General features: G+C 47.1%; 1 protein-coding gene across 1 annotated transcript; it reads left to right on the top strand.

The window, feature by feature from the left end:
• The first annotated feature begins 8,592 nt into the window (after positions 1–8,592).
• Positions 8,593–17,741, top strand: LOC310640510 (2-acylglycerol O-acyltransferase 2-A-like). The gene is made up of 6 exons (XM_083362809.1): positions 8,593–8,774; positions 11,846–12,024; positions 13,857–14,058; positions 15,028–15,202; positions 15,883–16,082; positions 17,297–17,741. Exons 1-6 carry the CDS (start codon positions 8,663–8,665, stop codon positions 17,446–17,448), a joined length of 1,020 nt encoding a protein of 339 aa, XP_083218935.1. The 5' UTR covers positions 8,593–8,662; the 3' UTR covers positions 17,449–17,741.
• The last annotated feature ends 288 nt before the right edge of the window (positions 17,742–18,029 follow it).

The raw sequence follows: 18,029 nt of genomic DNA, 5'->3' as shown, positions 1-18,029 counted from the left end.
TAATAGCCTGATCCTAGGAATCTGGGGGGCAGGGGGCGGTTTCAGAGGTCCAGATCCTTCGCCCCCCGATCTCCCCTTCCCACCTTACACCGGCGCCGGTCCCGCCACGGGAAGCCACGTGGGGAAGGAGCCCCCAAAGAGATGTGCTGCATCCTCCGCGCCCCCCCAGCCCCCCACCCTACCACGCAGGACCCCCGCGTAGGCGGCGAGGAGCGTCTTCCTGGCTTCAGCGCCCATCCATGCCGCAGCCGGCAGCGGAGGAGGAAAGGCAGGCCGAGGGGGAAGCACGGCGCTCCGATCTCCGCCGCCCGGCTCGGCTCGGCCAGCCCACCGCAGCGCCCACCGTGCCGCCCGTTAGAGCAGCTGCCCGGGGCGGAGCTGGGTGGGCGGGAGGAGCCGGAGCCGGGCATCGTGAGTGTTAGATGTTTTTGTGCCAGCCATGGCAGTTCCCCAAAAAGGTCATCAGATGGGAGCAAAGAGGCATCTTTGCTCCCACTGGTGGGTCAGGGGTCCCCGGCCCCTGCAGCCCCATTGGCGAGAGTTAATTGGTAAGGGAGGGGCTGAGGACCCCCATAAAAACCTCTGTTCAGGGGCTGCTCTCTGTCTAACACACTCTCACACTGTCACGCTATGCTTGCTGAGCTCAATCCAGGCATGGATGCCTCCATGCCAGGGAACTCTTTCTCTCTACTCTATCAGTAAATAAAGCTATATCTGATTGCATCCCTGCGTGCTGCCTTTTTTACTTGGAAGCACCTTAACGAACCATCGGTCTCGTGAGGCCATCTCACAATTTGGTAGCAGAGGATGGTTTCAATGAAACACATGGCTGCTCTGAAAAGGGTTATATGGCCTCAAGCAGTCGGGGAAACTATGGTACGACTGCCTTAGAAAAAGTTTAGAACGAGTTGGTTTCAGTGTATCCCATGCAGATGAATGTGTTTTCACACGCAACTCCAAGGGTACCACAGAACGGGTGTTAGTTTATGTGGACGACCTCCTATATGTAGGGCCTGACAAGGAAGGGTGTGATAAATTTGCCAAGGCCCTGGGGGAAAAGTTTACCCTGAAGTCTTTGGGGCGGGTTGACAGGTACTTGGGTGTGCACATCTTGGCCACTAAGGAGGGGTTTGCCCTATCTCAGAAAGAAAAGATTGAGGAGTTATTGGCCAAATGCAAAATGGCAGAATCTAACCCAACGCGTAGCCCGATACAAAGTGACTATTACAATCACACTCACAAGGACGGTCCTGAGTTCACAAAGGTGTAATTGGCGTAGTGCACCGCCTCTGCCCAGTATGATTCTGCGACCCCAGCGAGGACACACCGACCATGACATCACCTGAGACGACCACATACCCTGCCACCGACGAAAGTGAGGAACAAGACGAAGATGTCATCCTACCTGGTTCAGATAGGGAGGATGAGCCATCCAGTCCCAGCACCTGGGACCGAGGGTCCACACGTCCTAATGATGAAATGCCAGTGGACGTGGAACCCGCAGAAGAAAAGGGCGGTGAGTGGCAGAAGGTCAGGAGATCAAAGCGGTCCAACAAAGGGATCCCGCCAAAGAGAATCGACATTGGGCACATCGCGTCCGTCAACAGTGTTGTGGTCACCCCAAAATCCTTCTCTGACATCCAGGAGCTGCCCATCGAAGAACAGGAGAAATGGCAGCTCGCGATGGAGCAGGAGATGGCGAGCCTGAAAAAGCTCAAGGTCTTCACCCCCCAGCAACCACCAAAGGAGAGGAAAGTCATTGGCACAAGGTGGGTTTTCAAGGCCAAACCACTTGCCAATGGCCTCTACCTGTATAAGGCCCGTTTGGTAGCTCAGGGGTTCTCCCAGTGCTACATGGAGGACTACGGGGAGACCTACTCTCCAACCGTCCGGGCAGAGAGCGTCAAGGCCGCCCTCGTAACTGCAGCCGCTCTGGGGGAGGAAGTCTTCCAATTTGACATCCAGACGGCTTACCTCCACGCCAAATTGGACCGGCAGATCTACGTGAGGGCCCCTCCTGGCTACCAGCAGGAAGGGGGAAACACATGGCTGCTCCGAAAAGGGTTATATAGCCTCAAGCAGTCGGGGAAACTATGGTACGACTGCCTTAGAAAAAGTTTAGAACGAGTTGGTTTCAGTGCATCCCATCCAGATGAATGTGTTTTCACACGCAACTCCAAGGGTACCACAGAACGGGTGTTAGTTTATGTGGACGACCTCCTATATGTAGGGCCTGACAAGGAAGGGTGTGATAAATTTGCCAAGGCCCTGGGGGAAAAGTTTACCCTGAAGTCTTTGGGGCGGGTTGACAGGTACTTGGGTGTGCACATCTTGGCCACTAAGGAGGGGTTCGCCCTATCTCAGAAAGAAAAGATTGAGGAGTTATTGGCCAAATGCAAAATGGCAGAATATTACAATCACACTCACAAGGACGGTCCTGAGTTCACAGATAATACGCTTTACAGATCTGTGATTGGCTCCTTGCTATATATCAGCAATTGGAGCAGGCCTGCCATAGCTTTAGCTGTGAATCTACTGTCCAGGCATGTGGAACACCCAAAGGAATTCCACTGGACTGCTGTTAAGAGGGTACTTAGGTACCTCAAGGGCACGACCGATGCTCTCCTTGTGCTGGAAGCAGAGAAGGGGAAGACGGCCCAGCTCTCCGCTTACTCGGACGCAGACTGGGCTGGTGACACCAAGAGTAGACGGAGCTCCTCTGGTTTCCTCATATTGCTAAATGGCTGTCCTATCCATTGGCATGTTAGGCAGCAAAAATTTGTTTCTTGCTCCACGGCCGAGGCTGAATATGCCAGCCTGTCGGACACGGCCAATGATTTGATTTGGTTCGATACTCTGATAACGAGCATCTGGGCAACTCCTCCTCTGCCCATCCAAATTCAAGAGGATAATAAGGCTGCAATTGCAATCTCGGGGGCATATGCAGTGGGCTCTAGGTCCCACCACATAGACGTACGCTATAAAAATGTCAGGCAGCTTGCCAAAATGGGGTTTATACATGTTGAGCATTGTAATACAACTGACCAGATAGCTGACCTGTTCACCAAACCTGTTCCCATTGACTGGCACAACCTTCTGTGTAAGCGTTTGTGTTTGGTCTTCTGAACGTGTATATGCATGTCTATGACACCTGCTCGCCCCCTCACATACATTCACTGGTCTCTGTCATTGGCTGGCAAGAAGGGGAATTGTTAGATGTTTAGTGCCAGCCATGGCAGTTCCCCAAAAAGGTCATCAGATGGGAGCAAAGAGGCATCTTTTCTCCCACTGATGGGTCAGTGGTCCCCGGCCCCTGCAGCCCCATTGGCGAGAGTTAATTGGTAAGGGCGGGGCTGAGGACCCCCATAAAAACTTCTGTTCAGGGGCTGCTCTCTCTCTAACACACTCTCACACTCTCACGCTATGCTTGCTGAGCTTAATCCAGGCATGGATGCCTCCATGCCAGGGAACTCTTTCTCTCTACTCTATCGTTAAATAAAGCTATATCTGATTGCATCCCTGCGTGCTGCCTTTTTTACTTGGAAGCACCTTAACGAACCATCGGTCTCGTGAGGCCATCTCACAGTGAGGCTGCACGACCCCCCCGCCCGTCTGGTGGGGAGGGGGCACGGAGGGAGGGGAGGGGGCGCCAGAGGCCATGAATGCCCCAGGGGGAACCCAGAAGAGGGGGGGACGCAGGACCAGGGGCAGGCATTAAGAGGGGCATTCACAGGACAAGGGTCACTTAAAAGAGGGGGGGAACCCAGGACCAGAGAAAGACAGAATGAGGGGTACACAGGACCAGGGACAGGCAGAAAGAGGGGGATACACATGGGAGGGGATCACTTAAAAGAGGGGGAGAGCCCAGACCAGATACAGGGAGAATGAGGGGGTACATAGGGGAGGAGTCACCTAGAAGAGGGGGGGACACAGGACCAGACAAAGACAGAATGAGGGGGTACATAGGACGAGGGACACCCAGGAAGAGGGGGACCACCAGAAGAGGCTCATCCAGGTCAGCTCCAGGACCAAGGCTGCATTCGGATGGCTTTGTTCCCACAGGCTGCTAAAACCGGACAATCAGGATGAATCCACCTGGCGCAGGTGATCCAGGAGGGCTCCTAGGGCAGGTTTTGGGCAACCGTGGCTCTTTTATGACTGGTGGACTTCAACTCCCAGAATTCCTGAGACAGCCATGCTGAGGAGAAAGGGAGAGTTTCCAAGCTGAGCCACGCTGGCTCAGGAATTCTGGGAGTTGAAGTCCACCAGTCATGAAAACAGCCAAGGTTGCCTACCTCTGCCTTATACCATTTGGTATAAGGCATGGGTCCAGATTACTTACGGGAGCACCTGCTGCCGGCATCAACTTCCCTTCGTCCAGTGCGCTACCACAGAGAGGGCCTCCTTAGTGTGCCGTCGGTCAAAGAGTGTCGACTGGTGGCCCCCAGGCGTTCTCTGTGGGCGCGCCAGACCTTTGGAACCGGATGGCCCCCAACCTTCACTCCTTCCGCCGTGACCTAAAAACATACTTATTTGAACAAGCCGGCATGGTCTGATGGGTCTGGGGTATTTTAATATTAATTGGATTAATTTTTATTGTAATTGGGCTACATTATTTAATTCTTTAACTTTAGTACATTGTATTTTTATTGTATTTGCCCTGTACACCGCCCTGAGTCCTTCGGGAGAAGGGCGGTATAGAAATTAAATTATTATTATTATTATTATTTCTATACCATTTGATGTACACCGTTTGGTGATAAAAATGGAACACACGTTCTAATTCAAAAAAAGATGTTGAAACCATGGGGGGGGGGGAAGTGCAAAGAAGAGCAACTAAGATGATTAAAGGCCTGGAGGCTAAAACATATGAAGAACGGTTGCAGGAATTGGTTAGGTCTAGTTTAATAAAAAAAAGGACTATGTTTTTTATTCTATGTTCTATAACTAAGGAGGAATTTCCTGAGAATAAGAATAATTAATCAGCGAAGCTCCAGATTTTCTGCAAACGTGGGACCTTTGACATTTTGTTCTTCAATCTGCTTTAGAAAAGCTACACAGGAGAGACCTTGTTTGTTCTGGGGTCCTTGGAGCTCTTTGAGCTTGGTTGTCTTCTGGCAGACGTTTCATGAATCAGCTAGTTAACATCATCAGTGCACTGTTGAGTGTTGGGACATGAAACATCTACCAGAAAACAACCAAGCTCAAGAGAGCACCAAGGACTCCACAGTTCAACCTGGAGCCACAATTATTCTCTTCTCTTGAGACCTTGTTCTCCAAAAGAGGCACCCGAGAATCTGTTCAGTTCCGGGGGTGGGCAAAGCAGAGAGCTGGCTGAAGGACAACGCTCCAGAAAGTGTCGCCTCTAACCAGGAATCCAAACCTAGATTTGCTCCCCTGCCCTACCCCAAATTCATTCATCTTGCGTTTGCGACGTGATTTGTGTGGCTTCATCTTGACAGCCTGCGTTATGCCAGCTTGCTCTATTTTTACACATGGCTCCATATGTGGCTTTGGCAATGGGTGCCAAAATATTCATTGTGTTCCTAGAGAGGCACCACATTAATTCTAGATTGTTGGAAATCTTTTTGCCCCCTTTTTGGGCAGTAAATTCTGATTTTTTTGTTTTTTCCTTTAGACTTTTAATCCATTTTTATTACTTTGTAAATAACTCAAGGCACTGGGTATACATAATACTTCTTCCTCCTTTTTCCCCACAACAACATCCCTGCGAAGTGGGCTGGGCTGGGAGAGAGGAACCAGCCCAAAGTCACCTAGTTGGCTTTCCTGCCTAAGGCGGGACTAGAACTCATAATCTCTTGGCGATTGGTCCAAAGTCAACCCAGTTGGTTTTCCTGCTTGGCAGCTGGCATGTACTTAGGACGGTTGCAGCGTCCCGGGGTCACGTGATCCCTTTTTGCGACCCTCGGACAAGCAAAGTCAATGGGGGAAGCCAGTTTCACTGAACGACCGTCTTAATAATTTAACAGCTGCCGTGATTCACTTAACAGCAGTGGCAAGGAGGGTTGTAAAATGGGGCCAAACTCACAACATCTGGAAAACTGGGGTTCAGCTGAGGTCGTAAGTCGAGGATTGCCTGCACTGTCTGTTTCCCTTTTTGCACAATTGTGATATGTAACCCTGACCAGGTTTTTGCTTCCTAAGACAGACCGTCAAGCAGAAACTTCCTAGGGATTGCGACATGTCAGTCACAGCCACACTGGAAGACTTGCTTTTTTGTTGTTTTTTCCAAGGTGTGCGAGGGACAGGTTGGGCGACCCCACCCCAGCCTCATTCAAACCGATTGGTTGGTTGAGTAGCTGGCCAGGTGCTGGCCAGGTATATATAAGAGTGCAGGTAGCCCCTATTCCCCAGTACAATTGTGATATTTAATTTAATTTAATTTAATTTAATTTAATTTAATTAATACAATTGTGATATTTAACCCTGACCAGGTTTTTGCTTCCTAACACAGACCGTCAAGCAGAAACTTCCTAAGGATGGTGACATGTCAATCACAGCCACACTGGATGGAAGACTTGCTGGCTGTTACTTCGTGCCTCCGGTGTCTTTTTTCCAAGGTGTGCGAGGGACAGGCTGGGCGACCCCACCCCCACCCCATTCTTCTCTTGCTTGGCAGTACATGCAGTCCACGACATAAGACCACAATTGAGCTCAAAATTCCTCTTGCTAAACGAGTCAAGTTGTTGAGTGAATTTTGCCCCATTTTATCACCCTTCTTGCCAGAAATATTGTGAACCTTTACAGTTATTTAAAACTGTAGTACAGTTTATAACTGTATTAAACAGTTACAGTTAGTAACACGGTTCTTCATAGGTTTCCCCCTTGACTTTGCTTGTCAGAAGGTCGCAAAATGGGGACACTGAAACCGTCATAAATATGAGTCAGTGGCCAAGTGTCCGAATTTTGATCACGTGACCACGGGAGATGCTGCATCTATTGTCATGTGTGGAAAATGGTCATCAGTCGCTTGGGTGCTGTTGTAACTTTGGACGGTCAGTAAACGAACGGTTGTAAGTCCAGGACATTAATTTTTCTAATCTTCTGGATCTCTGTCGGGCAGAAGAATGTTCTCCTGCAAGGTAAAGAAGGAAATAAACGTGGCAAAGGTTTCGTGTGGGTTGTGTTGGTTTTTTTTTTAGTTAGGACAAAGTGGTGTCTGGGTGTGTAAATGCCCCGCCTCTCCTTGCACAATTCTCTCTGTAGCCCTCTGGAGAGTGCAAGGCATGGCTTTTCACCCATCACCGCTGGACGTCTTCGGATTGGGACACCAGGCAACCTGGAACGTTTCCTCGGGAGAGGATACGCCTGATGGAAAAAGAAATCAGCTTCAACGTTTCTGCCGTCTCCATAACAAGGCAGGCTCTAAAACCAGCAATCCAATATTTCAAATATTTGAGGATTCTGACCGTGGGAAGAAGCATTGGAAAAACGGGAGAGCTGGCTCAGCAGAAGACTCCGACCCAGGAGTGGCTCCTTAAAGGTGCTTTGGGTATAGGAGTCTGGTCTAGTGGTTAAGGTGCTCGTCTATCAATTGGGAGTCTGTGAGTTCTAGTCCTGCCTTAGGCATGGAAGCTGGTTGGGTGACATCATTATTATTATTATTATTATTATTATTATTATTATTATTATTATTATTATTATTATTATTATTATTATTATTATTTCAGTTTATATACTGCCCTATTCCCGAAGGACTCAGGGCGGTTTGCAGGGTAGAATTTAAAAACAATACAATATAAAATTAAAATATAATTTTATATTTTGGCAGTTAATTCCATAGGCCAGGCGCGCCCACAGAGAACCCCCTCCCCCTGGGGATCACCCACCGGCAATCCTTGACTTTGGGCCAATCACCAGGAGACGGTGAGTTCTAGTTCTGCCTTAGGAGATATGAAAGCCAATTGGGAGACTTTGAGCTAGTCCCTCTGTCTCCCAGCCCAGGAGTGGCTCCTTAAAGGTGCTTTGGGCATAGGAGTCTGGTCTAGTGGTTAAGGTGCTGGCCTAGAAACTGGGAGACTGTGAGTTCTAGCCCCGCCTTAGGCATGGAAGCCTGCTGGGTGACTTTGGGCCAGTCACCAGGAGAAGGTGAGTTCTAGTCCTGCCTTAGGAGATATGAAAGCCAATTGGGAGACTTTGAGCTAGTCTGTCTGTCTCCCAGCCTATCCCACCTCACAGGGTTGTTGTTCTGGGGTTCGCAGGGAAGAAGGAATATTATGTATGTTTGCCCCTTTGTATTACTTATAAACTAATAAAGCCAGGTTAAAAAGAAACTAATAAATCCATGAAGAGGGGTGCAGCGTGCTTTCCAATGTGCCGTTGGCGTCTTTGCGAAGAGGAGAAGGCGTACCAGAAGGAAGATGGGTCCCTTCCAAACGTTCTCGTGAACTTTTCTGCTGCTTTTGGGTGAGGTGGCTGAGACACAACAGAGAAACAAGAATTTATGACCCAGCCCTACACACTTAACCGGTCCAGTGTGCCAAAAAAGGGGCCGGGTTTCCTCCAGATTTCCACATTAATTACTGTAATTGCACCCAGCACCCTGTTCCTCCTGGACAGGCAGAGGCCACAGACTTTGCCCCTTCCTCCCGCGACCAGCGCCACAACACTGGGTCAGCGTCTTCAGTCCGAAGACAGTGGAATGGGCTTGGCTGCTAGGATGAAGATTGAATTCGCTCCTCGCCAAATCCCGTGGGAGAGACGGCTTCAGACGGCTGCCATGTTTCAATGGGTCTTCTGTGCTTTGTGCATGGGTAAAAAAAGAGATGTTATTCCTAATTAAAGGGACCTTTTTAAGGATATGGAGGTTGCCAAGGGGGGGGCAGGAGGAAGGTGGGGGCTGTCTTAAGGCAGAGGTCCCCAATCTTTTGGGCACCAGGGAACAGTTCCATGGAGAGGGGTTTTTCTGCGGACCGGAGGGTGTGTGGTTTTGTGTGCTGCCAGCATCCCGCGGATGGGGCTTTGCTTGTTTGTGCGGACCGGTTGCTGGCACGCCACAGCCATATGCCGGTCCACACACTCGGGAGTTGGGGACCCCTGTTTCAAGGGGTTGCCAGAAAAATCTCCACCGGTGGCTGCATTGTGCATCAAAAGCGAGGTGTACATTTTGCAGAAATAAGATTCTTGAGATGGAGAGGGATCAGTTTTGCAAGCTCCCTCAGGCAGGGATCTGACTTTCTTTTTTGTTGGCCTCGACTTACAATTCATTTAGTGACCGATATTGCAACGGGGCTGGGAAAAAAGTGTCTTATAACTGTTTTTTTCAAGCTGACAACTGTCACAGCAGTCCCTCGGTCAGGTGATCAAAATTGCAAACACTTGGCAACCGACTCATATTTATGACGGTCGCAGTGTCCCCGGGGGGGTGTCTGGTGATCCCCTTTTGTGACCTTCTGACAAAGTCAACGGGGAAAGCCAGATCCACTGACCAACTGTGTGTCTACCTTAACTACAGTGTTTCAATTGTGGCAAGAAAGGAGTAAAACAGGGCAAAATTCACTTCACAGCTCTCTCGCTTCATTTTGAGTTCAATAAGGGTCGTAAGTCGAGGACTACCTTTATAACATATCCTGGTTGAAGCTAATCAAGGAGACACACAATCTGGGATGAAGGAGAAATTTCCTGACAGTGAGAACAATGAATCAGCAGAGTGACTTTTCTCCGGAAATTGTGGGGGGTCCTTCCGTTGAAGTTTTTAAGGAGAGATTGGACAGTGTTTATCTGGAATGGTATAACATCTCCTGCTTGAGTAGGGGGTTGGACTAGAAGACCTCCAAGGTCCCTTCCACCTCTCTGTTATTCTGTATTCTAAATTGCGTCATGGGAGGCAGGGGGAAAAAAATCTGCATTTCTACTCACCACCAGCACTTATTTGATTTACCAAGAGAAAGTCCGTGCAAAAAAGGTTTTCATGGGGTAGGACAGAGGTAGGCAACCTTGGCTCTTTGACTCGTGGACTTCAACTCCCAGAATTCCTGAGCCAGCATGGAGGAAACTTTGGCCCCTTCATGACTTGTGGACATCAACTAGCCATGCTGCTTTTATTTTGAAATAGAGCACTGAAATGTTTTTCCATTGAAAAAACGAACAGGAGTCAGTTGGGAAGCGTAAATCAAGGGGGCGGTTCTTGTCCCCAAATATCTGGCATCTGCGTGTCTGTCCTCAAAGGTCATAACTGTCCCAAAGGTGATTTTTCAAGAGGCAACTACAAGACTTTCTTGTTTTTCCTTTGAACATGTTTCACTTCTCATCCGAGAAGCTTCCTCAGGTTCTGACTGGATGGTGGGGAATGGAAGGATTTATACTCTTTGCAGTAAACACTGGTCATTTGCATCCTTTTAGAGAATTGCTGAGGCCACTTGGAGGTTTATCTGTGTCCTCAGGGTCACCTGAGTGGTGCAAATGGGGGTGGAGCCTTCTTGGAACTGCTGAAAGGACTGTGTTGTAGACTGGAGATACAATCCCACCCCTGGTTCTCCTGCTTGAGCAGGGGGCTGGACTAGAAGACCTCCAAGGTCCCTTCCAGCTCTATTCTATTCTATCCAGAAGGTGTGCACACTGATCTGTTCTTCAGGTTGTATTTATTTGGTGCCTGGTTGTGTGTTGCTTTTAGTTGCTAATTAGGGTGTTTGTGGCCAGCTATTAAGTTGTTAATTGCCACGCCCTTGGCTCCTAAGTACCTGGTAGGCAGTAATAAATCAGCATGCCTATTGGTCCCGTTTCTCAGGCTTCAATAATTTCTCTGGCTGTTTTTCCCCGTTTGGCCGACAATCTTAATAGATGTGAAATTGAATGCATGTCCTTTTTCACCGCAGTGTGAGATTTCCAATGAGTCTGAGTCTCTGCATTTAACCCACGGGTAGGCAACCTTGGCTCTTTTATGACTTGGGGATTTCAACACCCAGAATTCCCGAGCAACTACATTCAAAGTTTCACCCACCTCCAAATAATCTTTGTAGTTCACTAACATTTGATCTAGGTTTGGGAGAGACCAACACAGGATTGCATAACTGTCCAATATCTTAAAAAACCACCTTTCCACACTTCAGTTACAGACTAGGTGAATCTTGGCTTAACAGCAGTAACTGCAAAACGGATCTCAGAGTCTTAGTGGACCATCCCTTAAATATGAGCCAGCCATGTGTTGCAGCTGCCAAAAAGGCCAACACCTTCCTACAGTACATTAACACAGGGATAGAATCAAAATTACGTGAAGTGTTAATACCACTTTTTAATGCCTTGGTAAGGCCACTCTTGGAATATGGCATCCAGTTTTGGTCACCATGATGTAAAAAAGATGTTGAGACTCTAGAAAGAGGGCAGAGAAGAGCAACAAAGATGATCGGGGGACTGGAGGCTAAAACATATAGGGAGCGGTTGCTGGAATTGGGGATGTCCAGTTTAATGAAGAGAAGGGCGAGGGGAGACAGGATAGCCGATCTTCCAATATCTCAGGGGCTGCCCCAAAGAAGAGGGAGTCAAGCTGTTCTCCAAAGCACCAGAAGGCAGGACAAGAAGCAACGGATGGAAATTGCACAAAGAGAGAAGCAACCTCGAACTAAGGAGAAATTTCCTGATAGTGAGAACAATTAACCAGTGGAACGGCTTCCCTCCAGAAGTTGCAGGACATCCATCACTGGAGGCTTTTAAGAAGAGACTGGACAGTTGCTTGTCTGACATGGAGTAGGGTTTCCTGCTGGAGCAGGGGGCTGGACTAGAAGACCTTCAAGGTCCCTTCCAGCTCTGTTATTCTGTTATTCCCGATTAGGGAACCAAACGTGTTAATGTGAAAGACCCCTAACAGTTCTCCCTTCTTTTCCTCCAGGTCCGTGCTCTGTTGCCGTCTTCATCCTCCTCCTCTTCACGCGCTTCTGGCTGATCAGCACCCTCTATGCTGCCTGGTGGGCATTCGACTGGGACACCCCAAGAAAAGGGGGGCGGCGCTCCCAGTGGATACGGAACAGCGTCGTCTGGCGATACATGAAAGACTATTTCCCGATCACGGTACGTGTCCCCCTAGTGAGAAGGAGTATAATGGCACGGGAGAAAGACCTTGGGAGACTGGGACAAAGAGATGCTGCGTAGGGGACAAGCGGAGAAGAGGCAGCACAGCCTCCAGCTGCATAATGGGGTGGAGAAAGAGGCTGTCAAGGAGATGACGGGAGATTGATACAAGGAGTCCTTGACTTACAACCGTTCATTTAGTGACCGCTTGAGGTTACAACGGGCCTGAAAAAAAGTGAGCACTTTACACAGTGTTCATTGCGCTGTGGCTAGTAAACAGCTGGGATCTGCTTGATGCGCCTGATGATCAATTAAATTCAGTGAGCAGAAGGAGCCTGGAAGTTCAGGAGGGGGAAAAAACTAGGTTATTTATAAAATAAATAATGTGCTCAGATCAATGAGTGTGGCAGGGGGGGAAAAGGCAGCTGTGCTTTGAGAAACAAGGCGAAGGGTCATCTTAGCCTCATAGAATGAAAGAGTCAGAAGGGACCTTAGAGGCCATACAATCCAACCCAGTATAACCCATCCTTTCAACCTCTTTCTTACAAAGCAGAGCTGAGACAGCATAAAAGAGCCAGTTTGGTCTAGACTCTAGTGATTAAGGCATCAGGCTAGAAAGCAGGAGATCAGGAGTTCTAGTCCCGCCTTGGGCATGAAAGCTGGCTGGGTACTTTGGGCCAATCACCAGGAGATGCTGAGTTCTAGTCCTGCTTAGGCATTGTTGAAAGAAAAATCTTCATCAGGGTCCAGTCCAAGCCAGGAAAAAATAAAATGGAGGCTGACAGAAGGTACTTGTTTATTGAAGAGCAGAACCACAACAGTATATGGCTCTGGGGCAGCTGACCACTTGTTGGGAGTGGTGGGTTTTTATACCTTCTTGGGCTTTTGTGTTTGGACTCGTTCTTCTTCCTGTGGCATGAACTTTGACCTGAGGTCCAGTGTGCCATTTTGATATCCTGACGGTGGCGGGTTAATATTATGTCCTGAAGGTCATATCCTGCTTCCCTGGGGTTGTGGCTGACGGCTATGTCCTGTGTTGGATTTTGGGGTGAGGGGTTGCTGGTTCTAGGGGTCTTTTTCTAATCCATCAGCTCCAAGCTTCCTGGCTCCAGTCTTTCTGAAAGGATTATCAAACCTGCATTTCTACAGAGCTGGTTTCTGCTTTGGGGCAGAGAGACTTCTGGGGGAATTGTTTCTGCCTAAGATTTTCTCCATTATTCCTTTGGGGAAATAAAATATTCTGCCTTTTTAATAGTCCCCAAAATATTTCTTTCTCTGGGGAGAAAGCTGGCTGGGTGACTTTGGGCATCTCTCTTTCTCTCTCTCTCTCTCTCTCTCTCTCTCTCTCTCTCTCTCTCTCTCTTTGTCTCTCTCCTTTCTCTTTCTCTCCCTCTTTCTTTCTCTTTCTCGCTTTCTTTCTCTCTCTCTTTCTCTCCCTCTCTTTCTCCCTCTCTCTCTCTCTCTCCCTCTTTCTTTCTCTCTCTCTCTCCCTCTTTCTTTTTCTCTCTCTCTCTCTCAGCCCAACCTACCTTACAGGGTTGTTGTTGTGGGGAAAATAGAAGGAGGAAAGTGGGCTGTATATGTGGATATTTTTTTGCCCAAAATAATGGAATTGGATTGGATCGGATTGAACTGAATCCTTTATTCGGCCAAGTGTGATTAGACACAAGGCATTTGTCTCTGGTGAGGAAACACATGCAAAGCAACAGAATCCTTATCCTCATCATCATCCTACTAATAAAAAAAAAGAGGGGAAGTAATTAAGGCTGGATATAAATAAAATAAATAAATAAGAAATGGAACAAGTATCCTAAATGTCTTTGGTCTTCCAGCTAGTGAAGACGGCAGATTTGGATCCATCCAAGAACTACATCTTCGGCTTTCACCCTCACGGCATATTGGGGACTGGCGCCTTTACTTTCTGCACCGAAGCCACCGGTTTTTCCAAGCAGTTCCCAGGCCTGAAGCCTCACGGGATGACATTGAATATTTTTTTACGCATCCCTGTTTTCCGGGATTACTTGATGAGTATAGGTAAGCCGACTTTAAAGGTGTTTCTGATTCATTGGGAAACTTTTGGAAGAGCAAAATGAATCAATCAATCAGAATAATAATAATAATAGAGCTGGAAGGGACCTTGGAGGTCTTCTAGTCCAGCCCCCTGCTCAAGCAGGAGACTCTGTATCATTTCAGACAAATGGATGTTCAGTCCATTCTTAAAAACCTCCAGTGATGGAGCACCCACAATTTCTGGAGGCAGGTAGTTCCATTGGTTGATTGTTCTCACTGTTAGGAAGTTTCTCCTTAATTCCAGGTTGCTTCTCTCCTTGATTAGTTTGTCCTGCCTTTAGGCGCTTTGGAGAATAGCTTGACTCCCTCTTCTTCTTTGTGGCAGCCCCTCTGATGCTGGAGCTCTGCTATCATGTCTCTCTTATTTCTTCTTTTCCTTAAACTAGCCAAACCTAAATTCTGCAACCGTTCTTCATGTTGTGTATGGTTTTGGGGGACAACATAGCAACAGTGCTACTTATACCACCAGGTGGCGCTGTACTGGGACTGATGCGGATTGGGCTATTCTCGGCGGGAATACGAGGTTCAAATGGATTGGCCAGGTGGATACCTGGCCAGGTATATATAAGGACTCAGGTAACCCCAAATCCTCAGTATAGTTCTACCATCAATAAAGAGCTGCTATGCTGTACTCATCGGTCTGGCGTCATTCCATGCGGTCTAAAACCCACTACACAATACTTCATACGCTTTAACCTCCAGGCCTTCAATCGTCTTAGTTGCTCTTCTCTGCACTTTTTCCAAAGTCTCAACATCTTGAGACTGAAATAGTAGGGTTTCCCGCTTGAGCAGGGGGCTGGATTAGAAGACCTCCAAGGTCCCTTCCAGCTCTGTTATTCTCTGTTAAGGCTATTTAGTGTGTGTGTGTGTGTGTGTGTGTGTGTGTTGGACAGGGCTTTAATGTTCTTCTTTTTCCTGCTTTGCTTCACCCAGGTTTAATTCCTTCGGACAGGGAATCTGCTTCCTACGTCTTGAGGAAGAAGGAAGGTGGGAATGTCGTAATCATAGCCGTGGGAGGGGCACAAGAAGCCCTAGATGCCCGTCCTGGAGCTTACACCCTCTTGTTAGAGAACCGCAAGGGCTTCGTTCGGCTGGCCATAGAGAATGGGTGAGTAGGAGAAGCTTCTGGGGGGTCCTGAACTTCTTGTACAATGTACATCACATGCAGTGGTGGGATTCAGCCGGTTTGCACCACTTCGGCAGAACCGATAGCTAATATTTTGTTGCCCAGGCCCAGAATGGACTTCCGGAAGCGGCATCCACAGAGAGAACCAACCGGTGGTTCACAGATTTGAATCCCACCACTAGATAGATAGATAGATAGATAGATAGATAGATAGATAGATAGATAGATAGATGATAGATAGATAGATAGATAGATAGATAGATAGATAGATAGACAGACAGATAGATAGATAGATATGGTAGATAAGATAGGTAGATAGATAGATAAATGTGATAGACAGACACACAGATAGATAGACAGACAGACGATAGACAGATAGAGTGGTGGAATTCAGCCGGTTCACACCACTTCGGCAGAACCAGTAGCTAATTCTTTGTTGCCCAGGCCCAGAATGGATGTCTGGAAGCGGCATCCATGCAGAGAACCGGTTGGTCACAGATTTGAATCCCACCAAAGATCACACGAAGTATTAGCCTGTTTCCCTTAAACATGCAAAAGTTGAGAAAGAGGGCTGGGATCCATTATTTGCAGCCACCCAGCCTTCCTCAGTTATCTCAACCGGTTTGGTTTCGTCTCTCCTTCTGCTTCCTCTCCGTTCCCAGCACCCCGCTTGTCCCTGTCTTCTCTTTTGGAGAGAACGAGCTGTATGATCAGGTCGAAAACCCCAAAGGATCCTGGCTGAGGTGGACACAAGAACGTTTGCAGAAGATCATGGGAATCTCGCTGCCTCTCTTCCATGCCAGAGGGATCTTCCAGTACACCTTTGGGTTGATTCCATACCGGAAGCCGATCTTCACTGTGGGTAAGTCCGTGTTTCTCCCATGGCATCCAGAAATGAGAGGCAAGTAAAACGAGGAGGGATTTGCTGGATGCGTCTTCCTTCTTTGAGGATTGTTTGAGGTTTCCTCTTATTAGCCTTCCCAGGTAGGCGAGAGAGGAAGCACAACCGGATCTGCTAAGGCGACATTACACGAAGTCCTCGACTTATAAACATTAAAGGTTAAATTGGAATATAGATGAGAAATTAAAAATTGAGTAAAAATTAATAACAGGATAGGGATTGTTTATGACGATTGAATGTAATTAAGATAAGGTAAAAATGTTGATAAATGTACTAATGATGTTTTTAATTGAGTTGATATAATTAGTAATGTGCTAACTCGAATACGAGACAGTAAATGTTAAGGGGAAAAAGAGAGGAAATATCTGATGTTGTAACCTGAGATTTGCACTAAGATTTTGCTATTGAACTATTTATTAGCCCAGTCACCACGTTGCTTTTTAAATATTCAAACGTAAAATTGGAAAATTAGTAAAATATTTAAAGAAAAAGAAAAAAAAGAAGAAAAGAAAGTCCTCAATTTATGACAGTTGTGCCTGACTTTTCTGTGGCTGGGACATTTGTGAAATGAGCGATGTCCCATTTTATAACATTTCTTATCACGCTCTTTAAGTGGATCGCTGCAATTGCTAAGTTAAATCAAACGGTTGTTAAGTGGATCTGGCTTCCCTCTTGACTGCGTGTCACAAGGTCGCAAAAGGGGATTACATGTGACCCCAGGACGCTGCAACCGTCGTAGGTACACGCCAGTTGCCAATCCTCTGAAGTTTGACCACTTGACCCTGGGGAGGCTGCAACGGTCGTAAGTGTGAAAAGTGGTCATAAGTCACTTTTTTCAGTGCCGTTGTAACTTTGAACAGTCACTAAACGAACTGTTGTAAGTCAAGGACTATCTGTAGTGCATTTTAAACAATGTGTGTACATTGCCTATAGTTGCTTTTGGTGAAATGGGTGGAACACAAGTTTAAATAAAATAAAATAACAAAATGAAGTAATAAAATAAAATAAAAAGGTTGTCAAATAAAATAAAGAATAGAGTAGAATAGAATAGAATAATAAAATAAAGAATAGAATAGAAATAATAGAATAGAACAGAACAGAACAGGTCAAAACAGAACAGAACAGAATAAATTAAATTAAATTACATTAAATTAAATCCTTTTTGGTCCCTCCAGTGGGAAAACCCATTCAGGTGGGGAAGCACAATCCCAGCCAAGACGAAGTTGATGAGCTGCATAAGAGATACTTGGAGGAGCTTTGCAAGCTCTTTGAGGAGCATAAATTGAAGTACAACGTGCCAGAAGACAAGCATCTCTCTTTCATATGAGGCACCAAAACCCACAAACTTTGGCACCGGCGACAATGATCTGAAAACATCGAAGCCGCAAGAGACAAGCGAATCTTCCATGGAAACCCAGAGATATATTCCTTTTGGGCCAACGGACAAATCGTTGGGAAAAAATAAAACCTCACGCAGATTTGTTTTTATTTAGGATAACAGTCGTGAGACTTTTGTGGGCATAACAGTGAAAAGATTTCACACAACCCACAATGGAAGAAAGGATGGTGGAGTCAATGGAACAGGCAGAGATGGCAAAAATTGGCAGCTTTGGTTTTATTCAGGGTGATCAATGTGGCCCCTTTAGACCTGTGGACTTCCACTCCTAGAATTCCTGAGCCAGCCAAGGAAATTCTGGCTCAGGCATTCTGGGAGTTGAAGTCCACCGTTGGTAAAGGGGCTATATAGATGAGCCACCCGTGGATTAGAGAAAAGATTCATTTTAATGCCGATTGGAATCCCCTTTGGGACTTTCTGCGTGAAACTGGAAAAAAAATGAAATTACGAAATATGCATTCGATGATTAGATAGGATAGAAAACAAAAATGAAACCTATGTTGTCAATTTAG

Source organism: Vipera ursinii (assembly GCF_947247035.1).
Source record: "Vipera ursinii genome assembly, chromosome: 4".
NCBI classification, from domain to species: domain Eukaryota; kingdom Metazoa; phylum Chordata; class Lepidosauria; order Squamata; family Viperidae; genus Vipera; species Vipera ursinii.
Note: the sequence above shows the minus strand (reverse complement) of the source record. Positions and strands in the feature narration are given on the sequence as shown.